Below are 27654 nucleotides of genomic sequence, written 5' to 3' on the forward strand. Positions count from 1 at the left end.
AGTCTGCGTACACGTCACACAGAAGGAAGCGCCCGCGCCCTCAGAGTAGTTGGACGTGACTGTGATTACAAGAGGTAAAAACGATATAAATACTGTTCGTTTTCTCACACAAACCGCTCGTTTCGTGTCTTAGGCCATCAATGTGTACTTACATTTACGAGTCATTAAATCATGTTTAATTTGGACTTCTCTGTGCATGCTCGTTGAGGTGGACCCCATAGACCTGCATTACGTATGACTGACAGACAACAACGGTTTGACCTAAAAATATCAAAATTGAAAATACTGTGGAAACAAAGACACCTAACGTTAGGCCTACATCTTGGATGCCCTTGAGGTAAGCTAAAACATATCAAAAATTTCAATGTGAACTATCCCTTTAAGGTTACAATTTTTGGAATGTAAAGCTGATACTTTTATAAAAAGTTGTGAATTTGACAAAAAAAAAAAAAAATCGCTCTAAAGCTATTTAAATCACAGTCGATATTGTAAAAACTGAATAAATTTACACAGAAATAGTAAGCAAGTTTTTTTCACACTAAAATCATCTTGACAACATGATGTTTACATCGTTTGCCATTGAAGCAGTATTTTAATGGTTATGCACTTTAGATAAATAATATTTTGTGGTAACCAACAGCTTAATTTGAACTTGAACTGGGCCCAGAATATTCCTTTTAACATTTCATTCAAATGTGTTTGTCCCACTTTTTGAATTATGCTTTCTTAATGTCTACTTGATGCATCCATTATCGGTAATTGATATGTAAGATTACGAGAGCTTCCCAGAATCAAGGAAGAATCAAGACTGTATATCTTTGAGATTAAGCATTAGCAGAGCCCTCCGCAGTCGAAATCCTGTCTGATAGCGCCGTGCACAGATGTGATGCGTCAAGGCTATTTATGAAGAACATTCCCCAAAACTCCACTGAAAGGTATCTGTCCCTCTGCCAGGCGTTTCACTGTACAGTTTTATGAAAGACAAAAACACACATACACACACATTAGACATAACATTCAAATAAACAGTGATGTCTCAAGTGGCATTCCCGACAGTAGAAGATAGCTCTCCAATGACCAGGAAGAGCCATTTACTTAATGCAGCACTGAGTCCAGGAATGCACTGAAGAACCCGAAATGGTAAACTCTGCATTCCATTTTGCTAAACACCCTCTGTATCTCCTGCATTCCGATCTCCATCTACTCTTTCTATGAACCCGGCCATTATTTCATAAATCAAAATCAAATAAGAGACAGACTCGGGTCTGCAATCAGTCTCCTTTTTTTATCCTTTAAAAGGTCACTGATGTTCTACAAGAAGTTGAGAAAAACTTTTCTGAGAGAGAAAAAATAAGATTCTGATCATTGTCATACTCAAATGTTCTTGAAACCCTCAAATAAAGTCCACAATATGGTCAAGATGACATGAAGCCTATCGTATCTAGCAAAGCAATCCCCATTATTTGAATCATATCCAAAGAATATACCATATGTGCGTATTTCTACACAATCTTTGGCCACTATAAATTATAATATACTATAATATAAAATAAATTAATAATTTCTACATATAATAATACATGTATAATACTCCAATTTGTTGTGCATAAGAAAATGTGTGCGTGCATATGAAGACTTCAGATGCAAAAGCCTCTAAGTGCCATCTGAAAATTTAATTTTTATCAAGCTTGTATGTTTATGTTCAGTTATTTCACTTTAATGGCAATGAAAATTACCTATTAATTGTCATTAAAGTGAAATTACTGAACTTAAATATACGAGCTTGATAAAAAATTATCATTTTAGAAGAAAATTTCAGATGGCACTTAGAGGCTTTTGCATCTGAAGTCTTCATATATATACGGTATATATATACACATGCATGCATACGTGTGTGTGTGCATATATTATAGTATAAAGGCATTCATTTCTTTTTAATGAATAAATTAAAAAATACTGACCCCAAATGTTTTAACTGTAGTGTATGTATCTATGTATAACACAAAATCATATATTTTTTATTAAATAAGATTTGCTCAGCAAGGATGCATTCAATTGATCATAAAATTACAATAATGAATTTGACATTGTTACACAAACTCTATTTCAAATCAATTATGTTCCTTTGAACTTATATATACAACCCTGATTCATAAATGGTGTTAAAAATGTGTGATATACCTAATGAATTAACAAATGCTAACACATTGAACCTGGTGTAAAGTGTTAACAGGAAAATGGTAGAATCTGCTGAACTAATTCCTGTGTTTTTATCCATTCTAAAAGGACGTGTAATGGGGTGATGAGATCCCACCTGACACTGCACATGCTGTCCTCATTCTGAAAGACGTTATCATTGTAAGTGTCATTCGCACAGACAGCTAAAGGGCACATTAGCATCTTTTCCCCCTCCTTGAACAAACATGTGTGGAGTGGCATGATACTGTAACAGAGTCTGGACAACATATAGCATTTCAAAGCAATTTCCTAATTGCTTCCAGGCCAAGGCCGATGCCTATATGGAAGCAATCCCTGCCTTCAACCTTTTCATCTGAAGATCGGGAAACATTACAGTGTTAAGAAAACTTGACCTGCGGATAGCTAATTCATTGGAGAAAAAAGCCTGTTGCTCGTACACTCAGATCCACGCTGGAGATGTATTTCCTTAAATCTCTGTGGTCCACATGTTTCAACACTATTCACTGAGAGGTGACCGTGCAAGGCATTACTCTGCCATATTAGCACCATTACGCGGAGCTGATTATTGGAGCAGAAACGTATGCGAGGATAAAAACTCTGCTAATAACGCACTGTGAAAATGAGCCACAGAACTCTCATGGGGTTTTAAAACTGTCTGAGAGCTAATAAAAATGTGAAACAGATCAGGTGAAGAGCTGGATTATCTCACAAGAGGAACTGTCAGGAGAATGGAAACAAAAGATGGACACATGAAAAGAAGCTGCGGACTGAAAACAAGACTTCACACAGGACTGAAACTAACATTGACACTGCATAACTACATGGGAAAATCACACAACAACAAGAAATATTATCAAGCCCCACACTATGAGAAAGTAAAGTCAGCTGTGTGAATTGTTTAATCTAATCTATGCAATTTGGTATAGATATTGAGTTTTTCTGCAGAATATTGACATCATATGTGGTTAAAAACTATGTAATTCAAAATGATAGAAGCCAACATGAAGTTTACAGGAATACTGCAAATACAGTTTGTTTTGCTGCAGTGGTTTCTATGAGGTCACCATTTAACCCTATTAAATAATATTAAATAATCATGATTTAACCCTATACCGATAAAATTGCTTTCTCTGTTAAAGAACTGTGGGGTAGAGAAGAATGTATTATACACACATAAAAGGAAAATTTTGATCTATGTGTAATTTTACAGATTACATTGAATAATTTGGTAACACTTTATTTTACGGTATCCTTGTTAAATGTTATAGGAATGTGCATAATTTTATGCAACTAACTCCAAACAACACCCGGATCCTAAACACTATAGTAAGTACATGTTCATTATTATAACTCAGTACTTAAATATCTAATTACACAGTAACATGGGCACCTTAAAATAAAGTGTAACTATTTTAACTCCGACCAGTAGCATCACATTTCATTCATATACTTCAAATCTTTGTCTGAGGAGATATCTTTCAGAAAGAGGAAAACCTTGATCTCTCTGATAGACTTTCTCATATTTAACAACTGGAACTAAATGAGAGAAAACAAAAACTATGATTTCATTCAAAAGGTTTTTTTAAAAAGCAAAATATTTAAATGGATCTGGGGAGTCACTGGCACCACACAAAGTGCATTTATTCATTTTATTAGTACAGTAATAGTGTGGATATAGTATTATCCATTGATATACTGTATTTATATATATATATATTTGGGAAAAACCTTAAACTCTAGCTGAATGCACCTCAGGACGTATATTCTATGCAATTATGAGGTAGACATCGATAATGGTATTTCCACCCTCAGCAATAATGAATACATTTTAAATTAATTTTGTTTTATCAGCGTAAGAAATACACGATTATCATGAAAACTCTGTACATCACAAATAATAAAATAATTATAGAATAGAAATTATAGCGATTTGAGTGCATTTATAAATGTACATTAACAAAGAAATGTGGTTTTGCATTTCTTCATACGTTGCACTTTAGGTTTTACTTTACAAATATTTACAGCTCAAATAATGAACAACAGTGCATTCAAAGCTAATGTGCATTTAAATATAATCTCGCTTGCGAGTCTCTTTTTTTTCTTTTTCTTGTCAGTCAATAGGTCGTGAAAAAACGCTCCTTCCAGGCTACTTGGACAGTTGCGGAAGTGCATTTTGTAAAGATGCAAACGTTGATGGATTTCCACTTTTTGACTTCTCTGAAAGTACAAAATGACATTTTGTGGATTTCTACCGAAGTAAAAAATGTCCAGGCACTTCAAAAAACAGTTGTCCGATGCTCCTTCAAAAGCATCTGTCAGTCTCTCTGTTTCTCACTGCAGGGATGAAGCAGAATCGCTTTATGCCGTATTTAGTGTTTGGTACATTCACCTTTGCCCTGAATTTGACTCGATTACGCATCGTTGGTCGTAAAAAAGCGTTTCCAGGGCACTGCGTTTTACTCATTCATTCATATCCATATACCATACAGTATCTTATCGATATAACTAACAGATGAGTTTGAACAGGTGCCCGTCTCCACATTCTTCTGAGTCCACACAGATAATGGTGTAACACAATCCTCAGTCAATCCTGTCCAGACGCTTATGCACTGAATCTGGCGTTTCTTCTACCTGCCTCGTCCGAGAGACGAATCGTTATAGAAATATTTTGGGGTTTGGGCACGTAATTACAAAAAGAAACCCAGCATGTGTAGATTTTGTTCCAAGTCTAGAAAAACTATGCACGCGCTCTTGGCACAACCATGAGCAGTGGCCGGTGTGGATTATTTAAAATGTCAAAATGTCTCTGATGAAAATCCCTTTTGCATAGGTGAGAATGCGCAGTTTGGGCGGCTCAAGCGCGTCTTTACGCATCGTTCAAGTTTTTTTGTTTTTTTGTTTATGCCTTGGTGCCAAAACCTGGTGTGTGATTCGCTACCTACAGCCACACTGTTCGACCACCATGTCCTCGTACTGTTTGTACACGACGTTGTTGCCGGAGTCTATGTATAGTATACTGATGGGACTGAGTTTTGTGGGGACGCAACAGCTCGGTGGCGTGCTGTTGGGGTCCATGGAGTTCATGAGCGTCTGAATGATGGCGTGGTTGGTCGGCTCCAGGTGCGACCTCAAAGGAAAGTCGCATACCCCCTCGCAGTGGTAGGCTTCGTAATCCAGGGGAGCGATGATCCAGTCGTCCCATCCCAGCTCTTTGAAATTAACATGCAGTGCCTTTTTGCTGCATCTCGATTTGGACTTTTTGCCATGCCTTTTCCCATGGCGGTTATTGAGCGCAGTTCTCCGTCTGCGCCGCGCTTTAAACTGCAGCGCGCTCTCCTCCTCCTCCTCGTGGTCTCCGCGAGACTTGATCTTCTCTTTCATCTCATTAAACAAATTTTCTCTCTTCCTAGACCGCGTGTAGACCACCAAAATGGCCTTTTCTTGCTGCGTTCGGCCGTGCCGGTGCAAACCCAGTTGCTTTAGGTCAATTTCAGTGTCAGTTTTGCCATGCGTAACCTTGAGCTGGAGACAAAGCTGATTCCCTTGATGCCTGTTTTTAAAAATCCCCCAAACGTCCAGAACCTCCCATTCTGTTTTTCGGGAATCCTGAAGATCAAGGGATGTGGAAGCAAGTGGCCTCTCTGATCGACATGAGAGTAAATGAATGTTGTAGACGCCTGATGGGGACGCTTGGACATCCCCGGGCGCTTTGCGAAATATCCTTAATTCAGCACCGACCAGCTCCTCTTTGTCTGAGAGAGTTGAGACATCAAACAGATAAGTTTGTCTTCGCAAAGGAGAGAGCGTGAGATCGTCTGCAAGATAAAGAGAAATAATTGCAGTCAGATTCACTTAGAGTGACTCACATTCTAATAAAGGGGCCAGGTAAAACCTAAAACCTTATTTTCGGCTTTCTTTTAGTCTTTGTTGAACAAAGTTGAACAGAGGAAAAAATATATACAAAATTAAGCATAAGAGAGCAGATGGCTAATTTAAAAAAAAGAGAGAGAGAGAGAGAAACGAAGATGCAATAGTTTCGTCGTTTTAGATATTTTTTTCTAAAATGTTTGGTAACCGTAACAAGCATATAGAACATTTTTAAACATTTTATTTATATTACAATGCAGCTTGTCGTAAAAATAAAAGGAAGATGGATGGTTACATAATTTCTCTGCTGACTCGCATTCTAAAACGCCTTATTTTCAGCTTAATTTTAGTTGGAAAGTGGGGCAAACTCACTCTAAATTGTATGAAGGAAAAAAAATGAAAATGATGAAACAGCAATATAGCCCACAAATTTGTAAACCAATATTTTCCGAGATATCTTTCTTTTCTTTTCTTTTTTTTCCTCCGTTCTTCACATGTAGCAAGCTTGAATAAACACTTTTGGCTACTTTTGGTAGATTGGGATTCAAAATATATTATTGGCTGTACTTTACAGGTTCTTCAGATCAGCATTGGTCTCTGGGGCAATAAAGCACCATGAAGAATTACAAAATAAAAAATATATATCATGTGACTGAATCTAAAGCGGGGTTTTCGTTATTTTTTGAAACTTTAGACCATTTTTATAAATCATAGCATGGGGGTAGGCTATTTTTTTGTTTTCCTTATGTGGTCATTATTCCTGTCTAATGGGTAAATTGTTTGCAAAATAATTTGTCATAAATATGTACAGGTGATAATAAGAGAGATCTGGTAGCTATAGTGAGGGAGAGAGAGAGAAAGAAAGAGAGAGAGTGGGGGGAAAGAGTGCGCCAGACACAAAGCGACATACTGTACGTGTTGAACAATGCACAATTAATGCATTCTTTCCCCTTCAGGAATCCAGAGGCCTAGTCTCACTTTATCACCGCCTTTTATCTCTCTGACGGACCAAACGAGAAGCATTTATCTGAATTCACGTGGGCTTGTGTATGAAAGAAATTTAGTTGAACTGTTTGACTATTATCGCTCCAAATACGCCTCGAGCACATATATAATTTAGCCTGAACAAAAATGCCAGAGAAATACGTGCAGAATTTTCAATAACACCATTAATTTTAATTTGGCTGTTCGAGAGCAGATTGCTTTTTAATGTCCAGAAATACAAAAATGCACTGCATTAAAATCAATTCAAACCTCAAAGCCTTTTTAAATTGCCATTTAGAACAAATAAATCGAAATTAAATAATAATAATAGGCTTGTAAAAGTATTAAAATTAAATGCACGTATGGTCCACATTTGCGTTTTTATAAGACCACAAACAAATCGAATACAAGGTCACCAAATAATTAACAGTTCCAAATTCCCTCCCACCCCACTGAAATGCACCCCTCTTATATTTCATCCCTTCTGCCAAAAACAAACATACCGCTTCAAAAGTGATTACTGCCCGTATAAAATGCAATTGCATGCAGCAAGAGTTGGACGAGTTTACGCGACGGCCTAAACAGATAAGTGAGGCAAGTTTAGCCACGAACATAAATTCATAAATCATCCCAGCCACACAATCGCACGCTTTTAATCAATGAACATTCTTGTCCAATAATTCGAATCTGTCGGACGAGAGAGAGAGAGAGAGAGAGAGAGAGAGAGAGAGAGAGAGAGAGAGAGAGAGAGAGAGAGAGAGAGAGAGAGAGAGAGAGAGAGAGAGAGAGAGAGAGAGAGAGAGAGAGAGAGAGAGAGAGAGAGAGAGAGTTCTCTTGGTCTTGGTGTGGCTACCGGGGCACCATCTGCGTTTTAATGAGTTACTTACAAGTGCCAAAAGTAATTTTCATACATTCCGTTTGTTCTTGTCTGATCTTGCAACCATAACGATCTAAAATTTGGGGAAATGTCTTATCTGTTTTGGAGGAAATTCCTTCCTGTTACACAAAAAGATTACCGCCTTATCATAATTGAACGGCGCTTGAGTGGAAATGATTCTTGATGACATTCAGCAGCGAATGACGCGCATGGCGCATATAGCCAAGACACTGTAGTGCAGCCAGGCAACTACAACAGTTTGATTTTTGCATTAAGCACTGACGGTAAATGTTACACACCGATTGCTACAGCACTTTAAGATGCTTATAAAAAAAAGTTTTGATCTGTACCCCCGCGTAATGCACTAAACTATCGATAATTTGAATGCTACAAAGCCAGCAACATGTCCATAAAGTAACAATTCTTCAAAGTTGAACAGACGTAAGGTCCTCTCCACTTTTTGCTTTCCTCTTTTGGTGATGTGCCACTTGCTGAACTAGTTCATTACGGGAGAATAGACAGTGTTTGATATGTTATGACATGGACACTCAATTAGATCACCCAGTTCAAATACTCCAATCAGCGGTTTGATGCAAAGCAACCCTCAGAGGGTCCAGTGAAGGGTCATAGCCAATGACACATCAAATCAAAATCAGTGAGGAAAGTGAAGCTTTTTTCATCAAATCAGTGCGCGCTTCTCTTCTTTCTGCGAGCGCGTATATCTGCAAAAGAAAAGTGCAATGTTTGCGCCGCCTTCCTCTTTTTATTGCATGTTTCTGTGTTCGTTTTTCTTCACAATGTTCACACAATTACTTTGTTGCAAGTAAATACAATTTAACTGCAACTAATACGCACAGCATTATTAAATAAAATAATCCACTTGGGAACTCTAAACTGGATCAAAAGTTGTTTTAACTTTTAAAAGCAAAAAAAAAAAAAAAAAAAAAGATTTGATCTGTTTTGTAGAAATAAAAAATATTTTCTTTCAGTGCCAAAAAGCACATTTAATCATATATTATGTGCGCATGCAAGTCATTTTTCCTCGTGAGGTTTGTGAGAACCGTTTGTGGGACTGCTTGCACGCGAGGATGTTAAGGGAATGATTTATTGCCTTCATTTAGAAAACGGACCAATTAGTGTTTTATTGGCATGTTACCTTAGGGTCAATGTAAAGCCAATATAACTTTATACTAGCCAAAATATGAGGTCGTGCTGACCATTAAATTGCGGCCCAAGCAGGACGAGTGATTACCAAACCATTAGCACATGAACAAACCCTGAAAATCATTCCTCCAATTTCAACGGAAGATATCATTATTTCCCCTTTTAACAATAATCTAGATCTTTTTTTTTTAGCGCAAAAGAGTTTTTTTTTTTTTTTTTACTAAAAAGTTATTGCTTTACAAGTCTGCGTGTTTAAAGCATATCTTACATCATTTTAAAATGATTAGGCCTATATATAAGTATACAGATTTCATGTAAGAAGAATAGTTAATAAAGAGTGAAAATGCTGGATTGCATAGTTCAGATAATGCATGGACAAGAGAATAAAACAAAACAAACCTTTTCCCCTGTCTACAAAACTCGTTATGGTATTTGCAGACTTTGAAGAGCGGAAAAAACTTGCATTGAGCCCCAGTTTTTCAGCAGCGGAGTAAGTCCTGTATATAGAGATCATGTAATCGTGGGGCACAACCGGGTCCTTTAAGTCATCCCGACGACTCACGCCCGGGGAGGATGCGAAAATCTCTTTAAGAAATTTGGGTGACCTTTGTCCATCATACGCGCTCCTGGCACCCTTGCTCCTTTTCTGCGAGAGAAGCGCAGCTGACTGGCAACACGGTAAACTCCAAAGGAAAATGAAGAGCGTGTAAAAGGCGACTGCTCTCAAGGCATCCATGGTGTTACTGTCCCCCCAAAAGTGAAGCAGAGCCGTGTCTCCCAGTGAAGCCGGGGTGTTTTTTGCTTTGTTTTTTTGGTTTGTGTTTGTCTCACGAACGCGGAAAGCGCGAGATCCGTGTTGCGTGTCTCAAGTGAAGTGCGCTGTACGCTCAAGAGTGCGAGGCTGGAGACACACACTCACTCACTCACGAGTCACGCCCACTACACAGAAGCTCCAGTATTTATTGGAGAACTTCTCCAGACTCTCTGAAAACCTCTGAGTTGTTGACGGTTGTTTTGTTTTTGTTTTGTTAGTCATTTAATATAATTTTTTTACAAATATTAGTATAGTAGCTAGCAGTTGTGAAAGAATTAGGCTACTATGATGATGATGATTATTATTATTAGGCCTATTAGGCTACATAATAGCGATACATAACAATAACATAAATAATTAATATAATGTAGCCTACTTCATTATTCTTAAAAAAAATCTTAATTAAATATGATTAATTAATTGTACATTTAGAAATTATATATGTGTGCTCTTAAGGACAGAGTAGAGCTTTAAAAAAAAAAGTTTGGTCTCAGAAATGAACAAAAACGATGGACAACAATTGCTCGGTCTCATGACTCTGTCCTGAAAGGAAAATAAGTCATAGGCTAATCTCCGTCTCTGCACCAGGCAACGCAACAGGATGCCAGATCTTCCAAGTAGACTAACATGTTGACAGAGGTTAACAGGTTGACAAAAATATTCACAGATCAATTGCACTGGCTACAAGTGATCATGGTGCGAAAGCGCATCACTGCAGGGCGCTTCGTCTCGCGAAGAATTACACCAGCCATGTACAAAGAAGAAGTTGCTTAATAAATCAATAATACCATTAAAATGAAATGTCGAAATAGAGAACTTATTTGCAGGTCAGCTGAGAATATGCGTCTGGTGGTCTGGTAATTAACTTTAATATTTTTGAAGTTTCAATCTTCAACGTACAACTTTATTAAAATATATGGTCATATTTATTTCCAGACAGTCTTGTCTCATGCATATGTTAAAGTCCTAAAGCTAAAAGATTTTTTTTTTTTGTAACTAGTCGTCTCACTTCTATCCTCAGAATAACCGGCTGCAAGACACTGTAAATTCTCCGGTTTCAAATGTCCCGTTACCTTGCGCTGCACTGCCTCCTTGCGGTTATCCATTGCAATAATGTTGCATTTTTGGAAGAAGAAAAAAACAGCAGAAAAGAAATCTGAGAAAAGCCTCCGAAGCCAGCAAAATTCATGTTCAGTTAGTCTGTGTACTATAGGTCGATTTAAACTTCATAACATTTTCAGAGCTAACACAACAAATATGGCCAGACTCATACAGGGGAGACTGGGGGCTTGCTGTCACAATTCATTGAAAAATGATCAGGGAAAGTTAATTTTAAGTCATTTTCTCCATATTTACATGCACCATTGTCGAGACCGAATATAATCTGTCTTTAAACAGGCAAACATTTAAACAAATATGAAAAACGAACCTCAAGAAAATCATGAAACAGCAAGAATGTAACAGATAGCCTAACATAGATTTAGACCAAATAAATGGTATTCGTTTTCATATACATGTCCAGTTCAGCATGACAGCCTATATCACATAGGCTAGTATCATTATTTTCCCACAACACAATTTGTAAATAATAGGAAACCTTGTACATATTTGTATAAAGATACTTTATGACAAATGTATTTTTTTACACTAGGATAGACAGCGCCTACAACAAATTCATCAGTACTCACCCCATCACAACACTTTAGTACACTTTAATAACTGAAACAGTGAAACGTCACCTGTCGTTCGATTATCTACCAGCAGAGGGCAGTGAAACACCATATTATTATTATTGCGCTACCTCATATGACAAACAGCAGATACAGTAGTAGCCTATATTCAATCAGTCACACGTGTTTGTATTAGAGTAACTTAATTTGTTGCGTTAAAGGAAGGGTATAGCAATTTGTTTTACAAACACTTTTTGTTATGCTGGTTGAAACTCTCATATCCTGATAGCAATCAATAATAGAAGTGGTCTAAATGTACACATAGGCTAGGCCTATATCTTTTGTGGAAGTCACCGGACCAACATTTTTCAATGCTAGGATGTCCATGTCAACACTTTCCATACCTCCTTGCATCCTGCTCGTGCAGACATTACAAGGCTAAGCAGAGTTGTAGACAGACAGTCACCAAACGCCACAAAGAAAAAGCATCTGTTTTTTTTACAGTCCCCCTGAACCACAACAACAAGCTTATGCTGCATTTATGTCTTAAAGTAATTACGAGATGGCAAGCCGATTTATGCTATGTCAACACTAGCTGAAAATAATCTACAGAACTTAGGTGGAAGCCTACAACTAGAACACGGTATGTTGTTTATATTCATTATGATTGTAATGGCATGTGCTTTGAGATGAGGTAATTGCTTTGCAGACGCTGCTGTGTGCGCGCGTTCTTGTGTTTTAAAGGAGGCGTGGCTTTGGAGACGCTCTGAGGGTGGGATCGCATTGTTTCAAAGTTAGCTTGCCTTTGCTAGCCTGTTTGAAATTGCCAACCCTACCTTTGCGAAATGTACAACGTTTTTTAACTAAATGACTAAACTAAAGTATTTTGTGGTAAAATACGTTTGATCAAACTTCAGACATAATATACTTTGGATGTTAGTACTCAATCGGCCTGGGAATCTTATGGAGAATGACTTCGAATCGCCCTGAATTCGCGCTCGTGTGGTGAGTTGACTTCAGCACCATGGAGAGCCGACGTCTCCACTCAACTGCACTCAGTCTTTTCTGTCAGCAGTGCTACTCAAGTGAGAACCCTATACCGAACATAAACATCTTAAACCAGCTTAAAATGGTTTTCTCATCTTATATGGTATCCCAGCCCGGTCAACTTAAGATGAGCACTTTTTAGCAGGTCAGTTGGACAGCCTACGATCTTACACCATTTTAGGTTGGATTTGTAAGAATAATGGAGAATGTACTTGATTCAAAAGTATTATGCTACTTTTGGTTTGGTATAAAAAAAATAAAAAAAAAGTAGTGGTTATTGTTGACAAAGTATTGCGCAAGTCATTTACACGGTGTATATTAAAAGTTTTGTTGAGTTTTCATTCTGATGTTGATAATGTTGATACTGAATGAGACTGCTATATTTATTTAAAAAATGTATTGTAGATCTTTGGATTGAAAATACAAAATTATTTTCTTTAGTGCATTTTTGTTTTATTTTCCGAAGATTAAAAAGGGGTTTCCATCCATATTGTTCTTTTGTTAATTAAAATTGAATGAATAAGCACTTTTTTCTTAACATAAAAATAAACGAATAAGCACAATAAAATATCCACAAGCAAAAATATTAAAGTATCATATATTTTCCTTTAGCATATTTTTGCATGATTTTATTTGCTTGTGCTTATTTGTTTGTATTTATTTTAGGAATAAAAAATAAATTGTATTGAGTAAGAATCCTGTTATAAAACTGTCTATGATGATAAGGAATAAAAACACCATGGGGTGTGGTGAAAAAAACTAGGCTGCTGAATAAAATGTTGCAGGTCAGACTCAATCCCAATCCATTAGCATCCATCACTACCCTAAAACAAGGGGACTTCTAGTCACTTTTGATAAAACATTAAGCCAAATGAAACGACTACTGTCATCAGTATAGGCTACTTACTAGCCTGTGAACCGTGCACGTCAATAAAAGCGACTTGTTAAATCTCACCCGGGCACGTAAGAGTTAATTCTTGCTGCTCGTTACATAACACACTTGGAACATTTACGTCGTACTGGCGATGTCAATCTCCCCAGTCTCTTCTGCTTGAGCACAAACACTGATGCGCTGAGATGTGCTGTGCGGAATAATCTGGCTTCTCTCGCATACAGAGGCTGAGAGTCCTTCACATCAGATCAAAACAAGAGCAGAGGACCGAGAGCGCGCATTGTGTTGTTCTGAAGGGATACGGAGCTGCGCATCCTTCACTCTCACTCACAGGAATCCACCCAGCACTTCACGAGGCAAGTGTATTTACTTACTGCGTCACACTGTTGTTTTCCATAGCGGGGTTTTTTTACGGACATATAATAACGAAAAGAATACTATAGCCTATATTATATATTATTTGATATAACTATAACTATTTTTTAATTCGAAAAATACATATAGGCTACGGAAGCTTAATTCAACATGTTTGCTCTAAATCTGAATAACACAGCTATTGTTTAACCCAATGTTTATTTTGAATAAACAATAGGGATACAATACAATTTTGTCATAGAAAAGCAGTTTATTTTAAATCGTGTTTTTTATATTTGCTGTTTAGGTGCGGCAGAAGCGTCAACGTTTGTCAATCAGGTAACTTAATCAACTTTGATTTAATTGAGATTAATTTTTGCAAGCCAAAATATTATAAAGCATCTATCCTTTGTGGGAAAGCGGAAAGAAAAAATAGGTCGTGTCACAGAACGCTATAAAACAATATAAAGTGTGTTAAAAAGTTAACCTTTATTTAGTAAACCAGGCAAGTTACTTAAGAACAAATTCTTATTTTCAACAACAGCCAGGCAAACAAGGTGAAAGTTTTTTTTGTAGCCTATATAATATACTTTTTAAATTATTATAAATGATAAGCCTATATTATCTGATTTAAGTAAAAAAAAAAAAAAATCTAGTGAGAATCCTCAGAATAACGGGAATTCTTTTGAACTAACATTAAAATGACAAAAAAAAAATATATATATATACTTTTGTATTATATATTTTTTTCAAAAGCTGGTAGAAGTATCACCGAAAGTATCCGAGTGCACTAAATTCTCACTGAAAATAGAGATTTCACATCTGCTGATGCACAAGAAATCCTAGTCAGTTAAAAATGTATGGAATGCAGCACAGTGTAGACTAAAAGAGAAGCAACTAGAGACAATGCATAACTGAAATTTTTACTCACTGACTAATGTACATTGTCAACCTGTATGTAGGCATCGTCTTTTGTAGTCAAGCTCAAATGGCAACACTAAAACAAGTAAGCAGAGAAAGCACTCAAAGCCAGTAGCAAATGCATTTGCGCACATTACTCTCTGTCTCCAATAACATTGAGTCATCGTTGCTGTAGTGGACTAATGACAGAATGAGGAGTCACTGGTGCTGAGGCAACTAAAGTGTCTCTAGATCTTAATGTGTTGTGTTGACCGGGTATTTAGCCAGAGGACAGTCTGTTTACTTATATTTCTGCATTTCAGAATAAAAAGTAGTTCAAATTTACAGTATATTTTAAAAACAAAAAAGCTAAAGTATAATATGTAAGATGATGTCGATTTTTACTGTCACGTTTTATGCATGAAATCATTCTTCTTAATTAAATATGAGCAGTACATTACATAACCTGTTGTGATTCAATGAATATATATAACCTAACTCGGTGACTTCACTCCTGTTTATGACTTCAAGCCAGTCATGCCATTTCCATATAATATGGATAAGGTGATTGAAGAGAGATTGCATCACTTCTAACTGTGTCAGGCTGAAACTAGTCTCAGCTTTTCTATTAGGCTGACAAGGAGTAAAAACACTAAGCTTCTTGTCCTGACACAAGACATCAGTTAAGGGAATGGCTGTGTCACTGACCATTATCTGGCTTCTCTAAAGGCTCTGTTTCTCTGTGTTGCCATTGCCAGGTCTGTGTTGCTTGGTTGTGTTGCTATAGGGTCTGACTTTGGCTCCAAGAGAGAACAGTCTAGCTCCCATGAGTGGCAATTTGGCCAAAAGATTTTGATAGCTATTGAATAAGGCAATAAATATCGACACTAACGTTCAAAAGTTTGGGGCTGGCGAGATTTATTAATGTTTTTGAAAGAAGTCTAGTATGCTCACCAAGATTGCATACATTTGTTTGATCAAAAAACAGTTATATTGTAAAGTTTTATTACAATTTAAAATAAGTATTTTCTATTCGAATTTATATTGAAATTAAAAAATTTTTTCCTGTGATGGCAAAGCTGAATTTTCAGAGTCTATGGTGTCACATGATCCTCCAGAAACCATTCTAACATGCCGATTTGTGCTCAAGAAATATTTTGTATATCAATAATCAAACAGTTGTGCTGCTTAGTAATTTTAGGAAACGGTGATACATGTGTTTCAGGATTCTTTGATAAACAGAAAGTTCAAAAGAATAGCATTTACTTGAAATAGAAATATTTTGTATCATTATACAAAAAAGTATTAATTTCTTTCAGGAAAAAAAAATCTTACAAACTCCAAACATTTAAATGGTATTTTCAGAACAGTTCACAAAACCTTTTTTTTTTTTTTTTTTTTTTTTTTAATGAAGCATAAGCAATAATAAAAAAAGTGACTTAATACTTCATAATTGAAAAGAATACAGTGGCATAAGATACTCAAAAAGAAACATGTATTTCATATCTGAAAGGATTGGGGAAACCTACATAAGTGCTTTGACTTCTTTTGTAATGAAACATGGCATCCGGATGCAAAATGGAAAGAGGCAAGAACCCAGCTATGCGTGAAACTTTAGGGGTCAATTACGTCATCCGCATTGAAAGCAACTCTAACCCTTACATAACCAACATCAAAAAGATGCTGAAAAGCAAGTCGCACATACACTATAACAACAGGAAATGGACCGATGACGTTACAGTCAATCAAGCGCGATACATTATATTAAATGATTCAGAAGCTTGTTTTGGTCTGTTAGTTATGAGCAGATCTGGAACACCCAAAGCAGTAAAATAAGTTAACCAGAAGGGTTATCGTCTCTCAAAACAGACAAGGATTAAATTGACCATATTACTTCCTTCTCAAAGTGCAAAGCCTTTTACATAACACACGCTAAATTCACTGACCGGCAAATGAATCATGTTAAATAAGAGCACTGGATTAGTTTCATTTAGAATATGAGTTCCTGCAGTTTAAATTCCAAGTACTAGTTGAAATTAATTTAGATTTAGTGGGTGGCTGATGGGGTCCTTTCTCTTTTATGGACAATTTAGAATCATACTTTATCATACTTCAATTTCATACATATAAGCTGCATTCTATTTATAGAGCAATTCATGAATTGGGTTAAAACAGCCTGACATCTTGTGGTATGACCTCTTTTGTACACTGTCTTTCTTTTTCTGGTTTGCTTTCACTTCATGCTCAAGTAACCCGTTTCCTTTTCTTTTCTTTTACAGTTTTACTTGAAGTGTTCCCTATTTAAGAAGAATGGGACCTTTGCAGATATATGAGGTGCTTTACTATCTTAACTTCAAATCATTTTCCTTACTTTCCTTTTCCTTCCCAAACCCATTTTCCTTACAGCGAGACAAGCGGGCATGCATGCAAGACTTACATTGCATACTGAAATAACTTTAAGGACGCAAGCATAATTCAGCTCAATATCAGCTTTCAAAAAGGTTAAATAACTCACCTCGGATGCTGGCTGTAGGTTGCTTGTCTCTATGTAATCGTAGCACCACCAGTTATCAATATTCCATTTCCTGCAGGTGAAGGAAAAGGGAAGCATGCGCAGCCGTATCCCTCGATTTGTCCTCCACCCCTTGCGTACTAAAGCAAAGGAGTCATCGGTGTCCACCATGCCATTGTCAGAAGAGGAGAGCAAGGATTTTGACATTAGCTCCCAGCACTCGAAAAGAACCATCAGCCCAAACAGCCTGTCCTCTGGTAGGCCATATGAGGTTGATAGGATCCTGATAGGATCCTTGGGAATTTTATTCCAAGTATAACCTAAGATGAATGAGCACTGAAATGTCATTATTTGCTGTATGATGATTTCCTAGTGCACTTGACCTTTCTGATAAGGAAAAGCACGATAGCATAACTTTTAAATGGGTGTTACGTCATTGTGGTGCTGTATTTAAACATGGATCTGTCTTCTCAGATGATACTGGATGCCCAAGCAGTCAATGCGCATCGCCAACCAAGACCCTCTCAGGCTCTGACAACAGCCCAATGGGTTCACCGTCTCTGGGAGAGCGCACGGTCAAAGTGAAGAGAGTTCGGATGAACGTAGTGGCCGAGTGGAGCGAACCCACACAGAAGCACAAGAGAGAGAAGCAACAGCCGGCCTCCATCATGCAGAAAGGTCATTTTATTTCTGCTATATTAGCTACTTTTTATATTCTAAAAGTTGACTATTCAAATAATAGTAATAAATATTATTAGGCTATATTTTATATTGTGCCTTTCTGATGCTCGTGGACACTTTACAATCAATCAGAATAAAAGAAATATGATCTTTTGATAGATATATGATTTACATGATTATAATATCAGGCCAAATAGTAATGCTTTGAGTGAATGTTTATAGAACCGTGTGTTTTTCTGTATTCAGATAAGTATGTCAAATTAGGACGATTGGGTTTAGAAAGCTAATGTTTGGTTAGTCACTAAAACAACCAAGTTTGTGCATGAAGTCCTTATCAACTTGTGTGCAAGCATGCACGTCCACTGGGATGCAAGTGCAAACATGTAAACACATGCAGTTCTAATGAATTCATTTAATGTGATGGTCACACCTGCCTGTTTAATCCATTTAGAAGTTCTTGAGCCTGGGTTTCTCTGATGACTTTACTTGTAGACATAAATAATTGGAGGCAACGCAATCCAGGAAGCAGCAGGTGCCATTAGCTTGATTACCCTGTCTCATTGAGGCCTCTGATTGGTTGGCTTGTAGATGGCCAATCAGTACAATTAAAAGATGGCTCCTCCCACTGCTTGTGAGAATTCACACAGCATTTGAGCTTGATTCATATTGAGGAACTGCACAATTTTGTGATTGTTAGTGAGTTAGTCACATTTGTTCGGTTATTTAGTTGGTTGGTTAGGTTGATAGTTAGTAGCACGTTTAAAAAAAATAGTACACTTTATCATGGTTTTGTCAAAAGGAAAGAGATGCTGCTCAGGTGTGTATATTTTTGGGAAAAACTTTAGAAAAAAATGAAGATCTTGAATTATCTTGCCCCCAGAATCCTTGTCTTTCAGTCACCTCTTTTAGAATTAACAGCTTAATACATTTATTTATGTATTTTACTTCCCCAAAATATAGTGCATTATCTGAAACATGTCTTGATCTTCGCATTCCTGGAAGTACGTACTCCATGTTAGATCTCTTCGCAGGAAACAGGGAAAAATATAAGAATATTCCATGCTTTTAAAAACCCTTGCACTGGTAAAACCTAAAATATGACATTTTTGCAATTAATATGTTGCTTGCCCTAGATTAACTACATTACTTTTGAATGGCTGTCAAAGCAGAAACAGTGGTCTAAATGCTAAAGCTGACTAGAAAAGTTAATGGTTGCAGCTAAGGTAATATTCAAGAGAAATCAAATGTGAAGGATTCCTCTGAAAGATTCAGTCTTTGACTTTCCCAGCTATAGTTCTTTCATAATGGAAGCAGACAATGTTAGTCACAGAAGTGTGTAACCCTATATCCTCTGACAAGCCTCTTTGATCTGGCTACTGGAAATATGCTAGTTGGAAACGTGCTTGGGTTGTGCATTTGCCAGGTTTGAAGTCTCTACTTCCACACTGTCTTTTTTGGATGTCCTTGAATTGAAAAAGTTGTATTGATGTTGAAGTTTTAGAGGAAACTTTAAACTTTTGATCTCCATTTGTATGTACTGTAGTCAGTGAGACCGATTTCAGCTCATCTAGCAGCACTGGAAGCTACAAGACACGTGAAACTCTGCTCAGCCACTCCACAGGGAAGATCTCGTCTTCTCGCAGGTATGCTTTATGCTATGCACTGTATCTGTAGTCTAATACAAGATGGCTGATATTTGTTTGTTTTTTTCTGTAAGATTTGATATTTCATCCAAGTCGTCTTACAATTTAGCATGTTGCCTCAAACAAAACAAAACTTTTTATTGCCTTTTTAATGTTTAAAACAGTGTGCATTAAACAATGCTGCATCATTGTCACATGATCTCATTACATGCATGTTAAATTCAGTAAATGATGTACATATGGCGAACAAGTTCAAGTTAAGCATGATGTAGTAAGTAGCAAGTTCCATGCATTCTGATTCTGTTTTTTATTCCAAACATAACCTATGTCTTGCCCATCATGACACAGTCCTGTCCTATTTGCTTGCTCTTATCTCCCTCAGCCATGGGCCTCACATCAGGAGCCTGCCTGTGTTTAAGCCCCCGGGAAGCCCCACCGCCTCTCGCGACGCAGAGCTTTATGCCCCATACAGGACGCCCCCCAAAGCCCCTTCTGTCACCAACAGCAGTACCCACTCCAGCTCTACCAGAAGGTATGAACCGGGGGTAGAAACCAACAAACAGACAGACATGAGGCTGAGGACAGGAAGTTGAGAACATGTTCTACGCAGGGCTCAGACACCATACAGATAGAGTGTGTTATCGTGTCCTCAAACTCTTCACAGAATAAAGGATTAGATTGGTCACGGTTTGGCTCTGCGAGGATTTGTGGGGATTTTGACAAAATTGTCTGCTCTCATTTTGCCCACGCAGACAGCAAATCTGTTGACTGGCTGATGGGAGTAAAGTGTTTTTCAGTGCCAAGATTTTGTAGAGCGGGTGAGGGGGGCATTAATATTTCATGTGCGCGCAGTCAGTATGCACAGTCAGGGAGTGTCGTTTTGCTTGTTAATAGCATGATGTGGTGTTTCTGCCGTTTTAACTTTCCATTTTATGGGATGGAGGGTAAAAAAAAAACACTGGGTATTCTTGCTGATGGTGGAATGGTGGTGGAGTGATTCTGGGTCATTCTGGTATATGTAGTATCCATTTATCTTTATTAAATATTTTTTATATAACCCACACTCTCCATTTTGATTCTTTTTTTTAAATCCAAGCACAGAATGTGTGCGCTCTGTAATGCCTCCCTGGGCTTTTTCAGAGTCCTTGTTTGTTCTTCTATTGTTCCATCTCTGGCACAGATGCAAATTTGACTTCAAAGCAACTTAGCAGGTTGCTAGGAGATGGTGCCTCTAGTCAGATAACATGGCCATTACTTTGATTCTTTTTTTCAAGATCAAATGGCGACCGTACTAAAATTGTTTATCATACATGTTCTTAATTTATATTTATCCCTCTGACGGTCTTCGTTTCGGAGTCACCTCCTGGGCCTTCCCGGTCAGAAGTGACCGGACACCTAAAAATTCAATTTCCTCCATCCCAGTAAAACCAATGCAATTTATTTTTGTTCTATATTTTTTCTTTTTAATTTTGTATTTTGAGAGAATTTGATTGAATTTATTAATATTTATGCAATATTTATGGTCTATTTTTGCCATTGAAAAAAAAAAAAAAATTATTTAAAAAAAAAAAAATTAAAAAATGTTTATGCAGTATTTTAGTTTAATATAGAGTCTAGGCCTCCAAAAAAAAAATGGTTGAAGCAGATTAGCGCCATCTGGTGAGAGTATGGAGAGAAAGCGTAGAACCATGTTGTAACCACTAGATGGCATAAACAGCACTCTATGGAGAGGCATGTGACTTCCCCAGCTGTTTAATGGACACATTTACTTTTTTTTTTTTTTTTTTTGTGGATTTGAATATATATTTAAACAATCTCAAAAACTATTTCTTATCAAGTTTTAGATATATATTTTTTTAGAAATAGTGATTTAAAGTGTTAGTTTTTGCATTATGATTAGTCAAACCTAAACATTGTGTTAGAAAGCCTAGAAGAATTATCCTAGAGTGGAAATCACACAATCCACATATGTCATCATGGCTTAGTGATATAATGATGTTTAATATAAATATAAATATATATTTTTTTAATAAATATAAAAAATAAAATAAAAATTGTAATTTTTAAAAAAAAAAATAAAAAAAAAATTTCTCTCTAGATGTTTTAGTGTCACCCCTTTACTGCTGTGTACTTAAAAAAAAAAAAAAAGTCAAATTTGTTTGGGTGAATTTGTGTTTTTGTCAATTTCCCATTCATTTCCTATGGGGGTCATTTTTGACCAAAGACCACAAGTGTGACTATTTTTTTTATGACCACTTAGCATGCTCGGATCATGACCTCAAATTTTTTGTGTGTTCACATACATAATGCCATAAAAGTCACCAAGTTTCGTAACATTCCGATGAAGCTGTGATTTTTAAAAATTCAAAACATATTTTTTGTAATCTGAATTTATTGGTGTGTATGTGTGTGTGTGTGGGTGGGTGTGTCTGTTTTGCACTCTTGATGTTGTAGAGTTTCCCCCCTTTCCTGCGGTGTACTTTTTTTTTTTTTTTTAGGATTGTGTCCGATTTGTAGATTGTACACACAAAAATGCGGAGAATTTTTGAATTTTTGTAAATTTCCCATTCATTTCCTATGGGTCGGTCATTTTTGACCGAAGACCACAAGTGTGACTATTTTTTTCACGACCACTTAGCATGCTCGGATCATGACCTCAATTTTTTTTGGTATTCACATACCTAATGCCATAAAAGTCACCAAGTTTCATAACATTCAGATGAAGCTGTGATTTTTTTTTTTTAAATCAAAACAGAAAATATTTCGGTCAGAACCGACCGAGGACCGTCTGAGGGATATATACATTTCATCATTTTTTTTATTTTGCTGTCTAATGCATGATTATTTTGGCATGTTTTTTTCCCTCTCTATTGACCATGAGGTGCGTTTCCCAAAAGCATCGTTAGCCAACTATGGTCACAAGTTCCTTCGTTATCAGCAACGATTCTGTTTTTCCCGAAACCATAGTTCCAACGAACATTCGCAAACCGCATTTCAAAGTTGTGTGGTTGGAACGACAGCTCTCGACCTGTGAAGCACAGTTTCTTGTTTGCATTACATGTGGGCTCAATAAATCCTTATCTTGAGTAAAATAAGCAAGCTGACATTCAGTACAATCTATATCGTTTATTTCGAATATATACAGATTTCATTTACATCTTTTAGTTTGTCAAGAGATTTAAATCGCTGTTTTGTGCATGTGTGTACTTTGAGCCTATGATTGAATCTGAAAATAAAGCAAAATAAGTCCTCCGATGCCATGTCCATAATTCATGGCAATAATCTAGCATTAATTCGATCTCAAACTGATTCATTAAAAGAAGTTATCACCACATGTGACATAATTTTGGTTGAACTACAAATTTGCGACAATATGGTTTCGGGAAACCGTCGTAAGCAACTAGTTGATATCTTCAACGATGCACCGTACTATGGTAGTTAAGCAGCGAGTTTCGTCGTTGTATAAGAAACTCACCCCTGAAAAGTACTGCAGTCCATTTTCGTGTCACGAGTCATGACCCACGTTGAGAACCACTAACGTAAACTAAATTTAATTGAAAAAATAAAGTTAGTTGTGGTGACTTGTGTAATGTATGCTCAATGAAGTTTTTCATATTAGAAAAGCTTGAACATTTTTAGATTTTGCATTTGAAACAGTAACTCATTACAGACACAACAGGCCATGTAGTTCATTACTTAAGCTCTTGTTGTAGCTTTCATATTACCATGCTGCATCACATTTTAAAAAGGTAAACCTGTTTTTATTTTCAGAAGAACCACTCCTGTGCGCTACCATTCCTGCGGAGACAATCATGGCATCAAGCCTCCCAATCCAGAGCAGTACCTTACCCCTCTACAGCAGAAAGAGGTATCCATACGACACCTCAAGACCAATCTCAGAGACTCACAGAACACCGTTTGTGACCGGTAAGACTTTGCTTTGACATTCATGGGCTAATATGGCACTGTGTTAAAATTGATGGATTTAGTTAGGGGACTCCCTTAAAGGCCCACTGAAGTGCCTTGGAGTGTGCAGCTTTGTATGATGCGTTGATGTAATTTCCACTTAAACAGGAAGCTAAGGTGGGACATATTGAATGGCTCCTCCCCTTTTTCAAATGGCCAATAGTGTTTAGTTTACCTCACAGACTGCAAGTTGTACTTGACAGCACCATGGAAGCAATGATACGTTGGATTCAATAGTAGAGGTGTGAATAAATTCATAATTTTATTTTTATTCACAGAATAAAACTTGAGTGTTTGAGCAACCGAACACGCATCTCTATTCTATATTGCTCTGTGATGTGTCAACGGTCACTTTAGCCAGGTAGTGTGTATATATATTTGCATGGGGAGCGGGACTCTTCAGATTCTAGAGAGCATTTGATAGGACAGAATATGTGACGAGAAGCTGAAGTGCGCGGTGATGTCATAATCTGTGATCCATTTCATCTCATAAATGCAAATTTTGTCTTTGTTTTGGAACACACCTGCTTATTCATAACCTTAAGGCTAACATATTCATACTAAAAGCTAAAAAAAAAAAACTTACATTTTGATTTCAGGGGGCCTTTAAGAACAATTTTTCCATTGGAAATGTTAACATGCCCAGTTTTCATTAATTTATGGTTGTTCATACACATACATTCCTATACTAATCCCTGTTTTTACCTCTGAACAGTTGTCTAAAACACAGTAGAAGATATTCAGCTAATGTTAGTTGGTAGTCACTGCATGATTATATTTTTAGTAAAACTACAAGAAAAGGCAGCATTGAGGTCAAGAAATTCAACTAAAACTGAAACGAATGAGATTTTTAATTGCAATTCCCTCAAGAGCTCTGACACGATTCAAACACTGATATCACATTGATGGGTTACAGGGAGACTGAGATTGAGGAGCTGAAGTCCCAACTGGGGCGTATGCGAGAGGACTGGATAGAGGAGGAATGTCACCGTGTGGAAGCTCAGCTTGCTCTTAAAGAAGCTCGCAAAGAGATCAAGCAGCTGCGCCAAGTGGTGGAAACTATGAAGAACAGCCTCGTGGAGAAGGACAAGGGCATCCAGAAGTACTTCATCGACATAAACATCCAAAACAGGAAGCTGGAGTCCTTACTCCACAGCATGGAGTTAGCGCAGAATGGCTGCTACTTGCAGGATGAGCCGACGTTAGACTTTATCTGTGAGTCTCCAGAATTATCTGCCGCTGGCAAGTTGGAGATGGATCTACATGGTGAGGAACAAGCGGTGGAGGAGATGGCTGATAGTGAGCTGCTGGCCAATGACGAGATGGCCAACAGAGCAGAGATTCTGGAGGACATTCTCATGTCCACTGCTGTCGATTCAAGCCAGGACGGTGGCACAAAAATCATCCCCCAACCAGGACTGTCCACCTTGGAGACGTGTGTCTCGGAAAAGAGCACCGAGGAGCATATCTCAAGCGACCCGTTTGGTGCAGAAGATAAAGGTGTCCAGACGGATGAGATGATCTACACCGCTGATCTCCAAGCTCTCCTTTTCCAACTGCTAAAGCTCCAGGGTGGTGGCTTCTCTGGCCTCCTTATCCCCTCTTCTCCCCACCAATCCCAGGAATTACCTTCAGCACAGGTTCCCAAAAAGTTTGAGGACTTGCTTGAAGCACAAAAACCCATAAAAGAGAAGTTACCTGAAGCACAAGACAAAGAAGTCAAAGATGTTGGCCTCATTTGCACCAACACTGCCCAAAATTCTCCTAGTGATTCCGGTCTGTGCGGTTCTGAGCCCGGAATGAGTCCCGAGTTCATGGAGGAGCTGAATTTCGACCTGAAGAATTCAAAGAACACCTCTAGCATGGCAGTGGTGGGGAAAAGCCACTGGAGCAACAACTTCTTGGTAGATCTGGTTGCTGTGGCGGCACCCGTGCTGCCCACCGTGGCGTGGCTCTACTCGCAGCACGGTTTGGTCGGAGGGGCTCCAGTGTACAACATTGTAGCTTTGATTCGAGGCTGTTGCATTATGGGATTGCACTCACTCCGCCATGTCTCTCACGGGCCAGACACTTAGTAGCCTTCACCCACATCTACAACAAGAGCACTTAAACTATCTTCAAATAGAAATTGTTTTTGCACACGTGACTATACGCATACACTTATTTTCCGTTTAGTTGTGAAATTCCAACTTTGCACTGTGTATTTTTGCCAGCTGAGGCACAAAGGATGAGTTTATGGGGATATAAAGGGACCTGATTTGTCTTCTTTTTTTTGTTTTGTTATTTATTACCCTTATGTTTGTGTGTATAAATATATAAATATTTTTGCAGAATCTGATCATGTACTGTTGGTGGTTATGTTGCTCAAGTCTTGTTCGTTGCTGACTGCTATTCCCTGCTTTTTATAAGAGTCATTTGGTGTGACAATAGGGGTTGACTGTCAGTTGACCATTGTTTTTGCTGTAGTTAAAATGTCACTTGTTCCAAAAGAACTAAAACCTTCTGCCAAAGCTTAAATGTGTTCAACCTTTTGTGTTAAGTGAAACTGTATTTCTCTCCTTGGAGTTCGAGCTTTTCACATGTTGCTCTGTAAACTGACATTTCCTAAAAGGCAGCACTTGCCACAGTACGGCGAACACTTGTTATGTGCCTGAGCTATGTGCAATATTTTTGTTTATATCAGATGTATATCATTATATTTATTATTAAAGCATGAAAAACCCCTTCAAGCTTGGCCTTTTATTTTGTGGTGAAATTGTCTAATGTCCCACAACCATTTGCATGTTTCCTTGTCACAGGTGGACAGTAACAAAGTACATTTACATTTAAGTATGCTACTTAAGTACACTTTTTGATTATCATACTTTTCACTTAGACAAATATCGTACTTTTTACTCCACTACATTACTGTCAATGTCCTTGAGTAGAAAGTAGTAACATCAGTTGGGATGATTTTGGTTGGAAATGAAAGTCATTTTGAAAATATAATTTTCAACCACATTACAACGTCTGTCCAACGTCGGAGATTGACATCAATCTGACGTTGGGTTCTGACATCAACCGGATTTTCATTTTCAACGTTGCGTTTGGTCTTCTAAATGCTATTTTTTTCATTGGAGCCCACTAGCTTATAGATAATAGTAAGGCTAACATATTCATACTAAAAGCCAAAAAACCTTTCATAGATACTTGAAATAGGGCACTATTTGAGGTGTCCGAAACAATTGTGGACGTTTGTGCTCGTATTCAATCTCGCATTCAATCATTATAAATCGTATATAGATATGAGGGTATAGGGTGGTTTCGGACACAACCAATATCTGATTAACGTGAAAATTATTACTATACTCGACTATATCATTTTTCTTTTCTTTTTTACCTTGTAGGATGTTACAACGGGGTCCCTGTTTGTTGTAAATGTTTGCATAATTTGATCATGCTTTCAGCTACCAATAAGAGCAGTATTGTTGTAAGAAGTAAAATTCTGCAGATTTTCTCAAATTGGTGCATAAAATGCAAAAAGAGTTGGTTGATTATCCGGGCCTGTTTTTCAGGTGCATCTCATATTTATACATTTTTAAATAAATATAATAAAAAAATGTCCATAACCCAAGAATGAAAGTGATGTTTTATTCTGGAGAAAAAAAGGTTTAATGCTCAGCAAAGTGAGTTAAAGTGAGTCTTAATCTCCAGGATTAGCTTTAATCCTAGATTAACGCAGTTTAATTCTTTGCTGTTCACAAGATTACGTTTCTTTAGAAAGCTAGCTGTTATTTATAAAGCAATATTTTAACATACCAAAATATAGTTTTTGTAATGTCTATGCTACATTAGCATTTCCAACATTGTGTTTCATAACATTATATATTTTTATATTAATAAAATAAAATCGGCAACTAATGTCATAGCTATAGCATTTTGTGTATATATGTAAAATATTTTTACACTTTTTTTTGTTTTTGATTGGAAATGACAGACATTGATATTTCATGCATCTCCTATTTCATTTTATGATGGATTTTAATATTTAGATGTTAGGTTTCCATGCTTTTGGGGACATTCTGTAGATTAAATGATTTTTACA

At 37.2% G+C, this 27654-nt stretch overlaps 2 protein-coding genes and 1 long non-coding RNA gene across 7 annotated transcripts; 2 read left to right on the forward strand and 1 right to left on the reverse strand.

Moving 5' to 3' along the window:
* The first annotated feature begins 15 nt into the window (after positions 1-15).
* On the forward strand, positions 16-3723 carry LOC307005555. The gene is made up of 3 exons (XR_013799298.1): positions 16-74; positions 209-337; positions 2287-3723. It is a non-coding gene; the product is annotated as an uncharacterized lncRNA (long non-coding RNA).
* A 307-nt stretch (positions 3724-4030) lies between these two features.
* gdf6a (growth differentiation factor 6a) lies at positions 4031-9980 on the reverse strand. Its single transcript, XM_079626067.1, has 2 exons — positions 9491-9980; positions 4031-6014 (listed from the first exon to the last, which is right to left on the reverse strand). Exons 1-2 carry the CDS (start codon positions 9825-9827, stop codon positions 5134-5136), a joined length of 1218 nt encoding a protein of 405 aa, XP_079482193.1. The 5' UTR covers positions 9828-9980; the 3' UTR covers positions 4031-5133.
* Positions 9981-12324: 2344 nt separating this feature from the next.
* On the forward strand, positions 12325-26363 carry sybu (syntabulin (syntaxin-interacting)). 5 transcript variants are annotated; one of them, XM_079625754.1, is made up of 10 exons: positions 12325-12767; positions 13739-13870; positions 14176-14207; positions 17048-17102; positions 17360-17537; positions 17755-17958; positions 19505-19604; positions 19987-20136; positions 23376-23531; positions 24487-26297. In XM_079625754.1, exons 4-10 carry the CDS (start codon positions 17079-17081, stop codon positions 25643-25645), a joined length of 1971 nt encoding a protein of 656 aa, XP_079481880.1. In that variant the 5' UTR covers positions 12325-12767; positions 13739-13870; positions 14176-14207; positions 17048-17078; the 3' UTR covers positions 25646-26297. The 5 variants fall into 5 exon arrangements, with proteins under 5 accessions (XP_079481880.1, XP_079481881.1, XP_079481882.1 ...); XM_079625755.1 differs by having other exon boundaries at positions 12327-12580; XM_079625756.1 differs by lacking the exons at positions 12325-12767; positions 13739-13870 and having other exon boundaries at positions 14068-14207; positions 23379-23531.
* Positions 26364-27654: the final 1291 nt, after the last annotated feature.

The sequence above is a fragment of the Phoxinus phoxinus genome (genome assembly GCF_949152265.1).
Source record: "Phoxinus phoxinus genome assembly, chromosome: 10".
Lineage (NCBI taxonomy): Eukaryota > Metazoa > Chordata > Actinopteri > Cypriniformes > Leuciscidae > Phoxinus > Phoxinus phoxinus.

Coding starts and splice junctions, on each gene's coding strand:
- gdf6a (XM_079626067.1), bottom strand. CDS start 9,827: ATGGATGCCTTGAGAGCAGTCGCCTTTTACACGCTCTTCATTTTCCTT. Junction 6,015..9,490: donor TTTTGTAGACAGGGGAAAAG/GTTTGTTTTGTT, acceptor TTTATCTTGCAG/ACGATCTCACGCTCTCTCCT.
- sybu (XM_079625754.1), top strand. CDS start 17,079: ATGGGACCTTTGCAGATATATGAG. Junction 20,137..23,375: donor CACTCCAGCTCTACCAGAAG/GTATGAACCGGG, acceptor TTTTATTTTCAG/AAGAACCACTCCTGTGCGCT. Junction 23,532..24,486: donor CAGAACACCGTTTGTGACCG/GTAAGACTTTGC, acceptor GATGGGTTACAG/GGAGACTGAGATTGAGGAGC.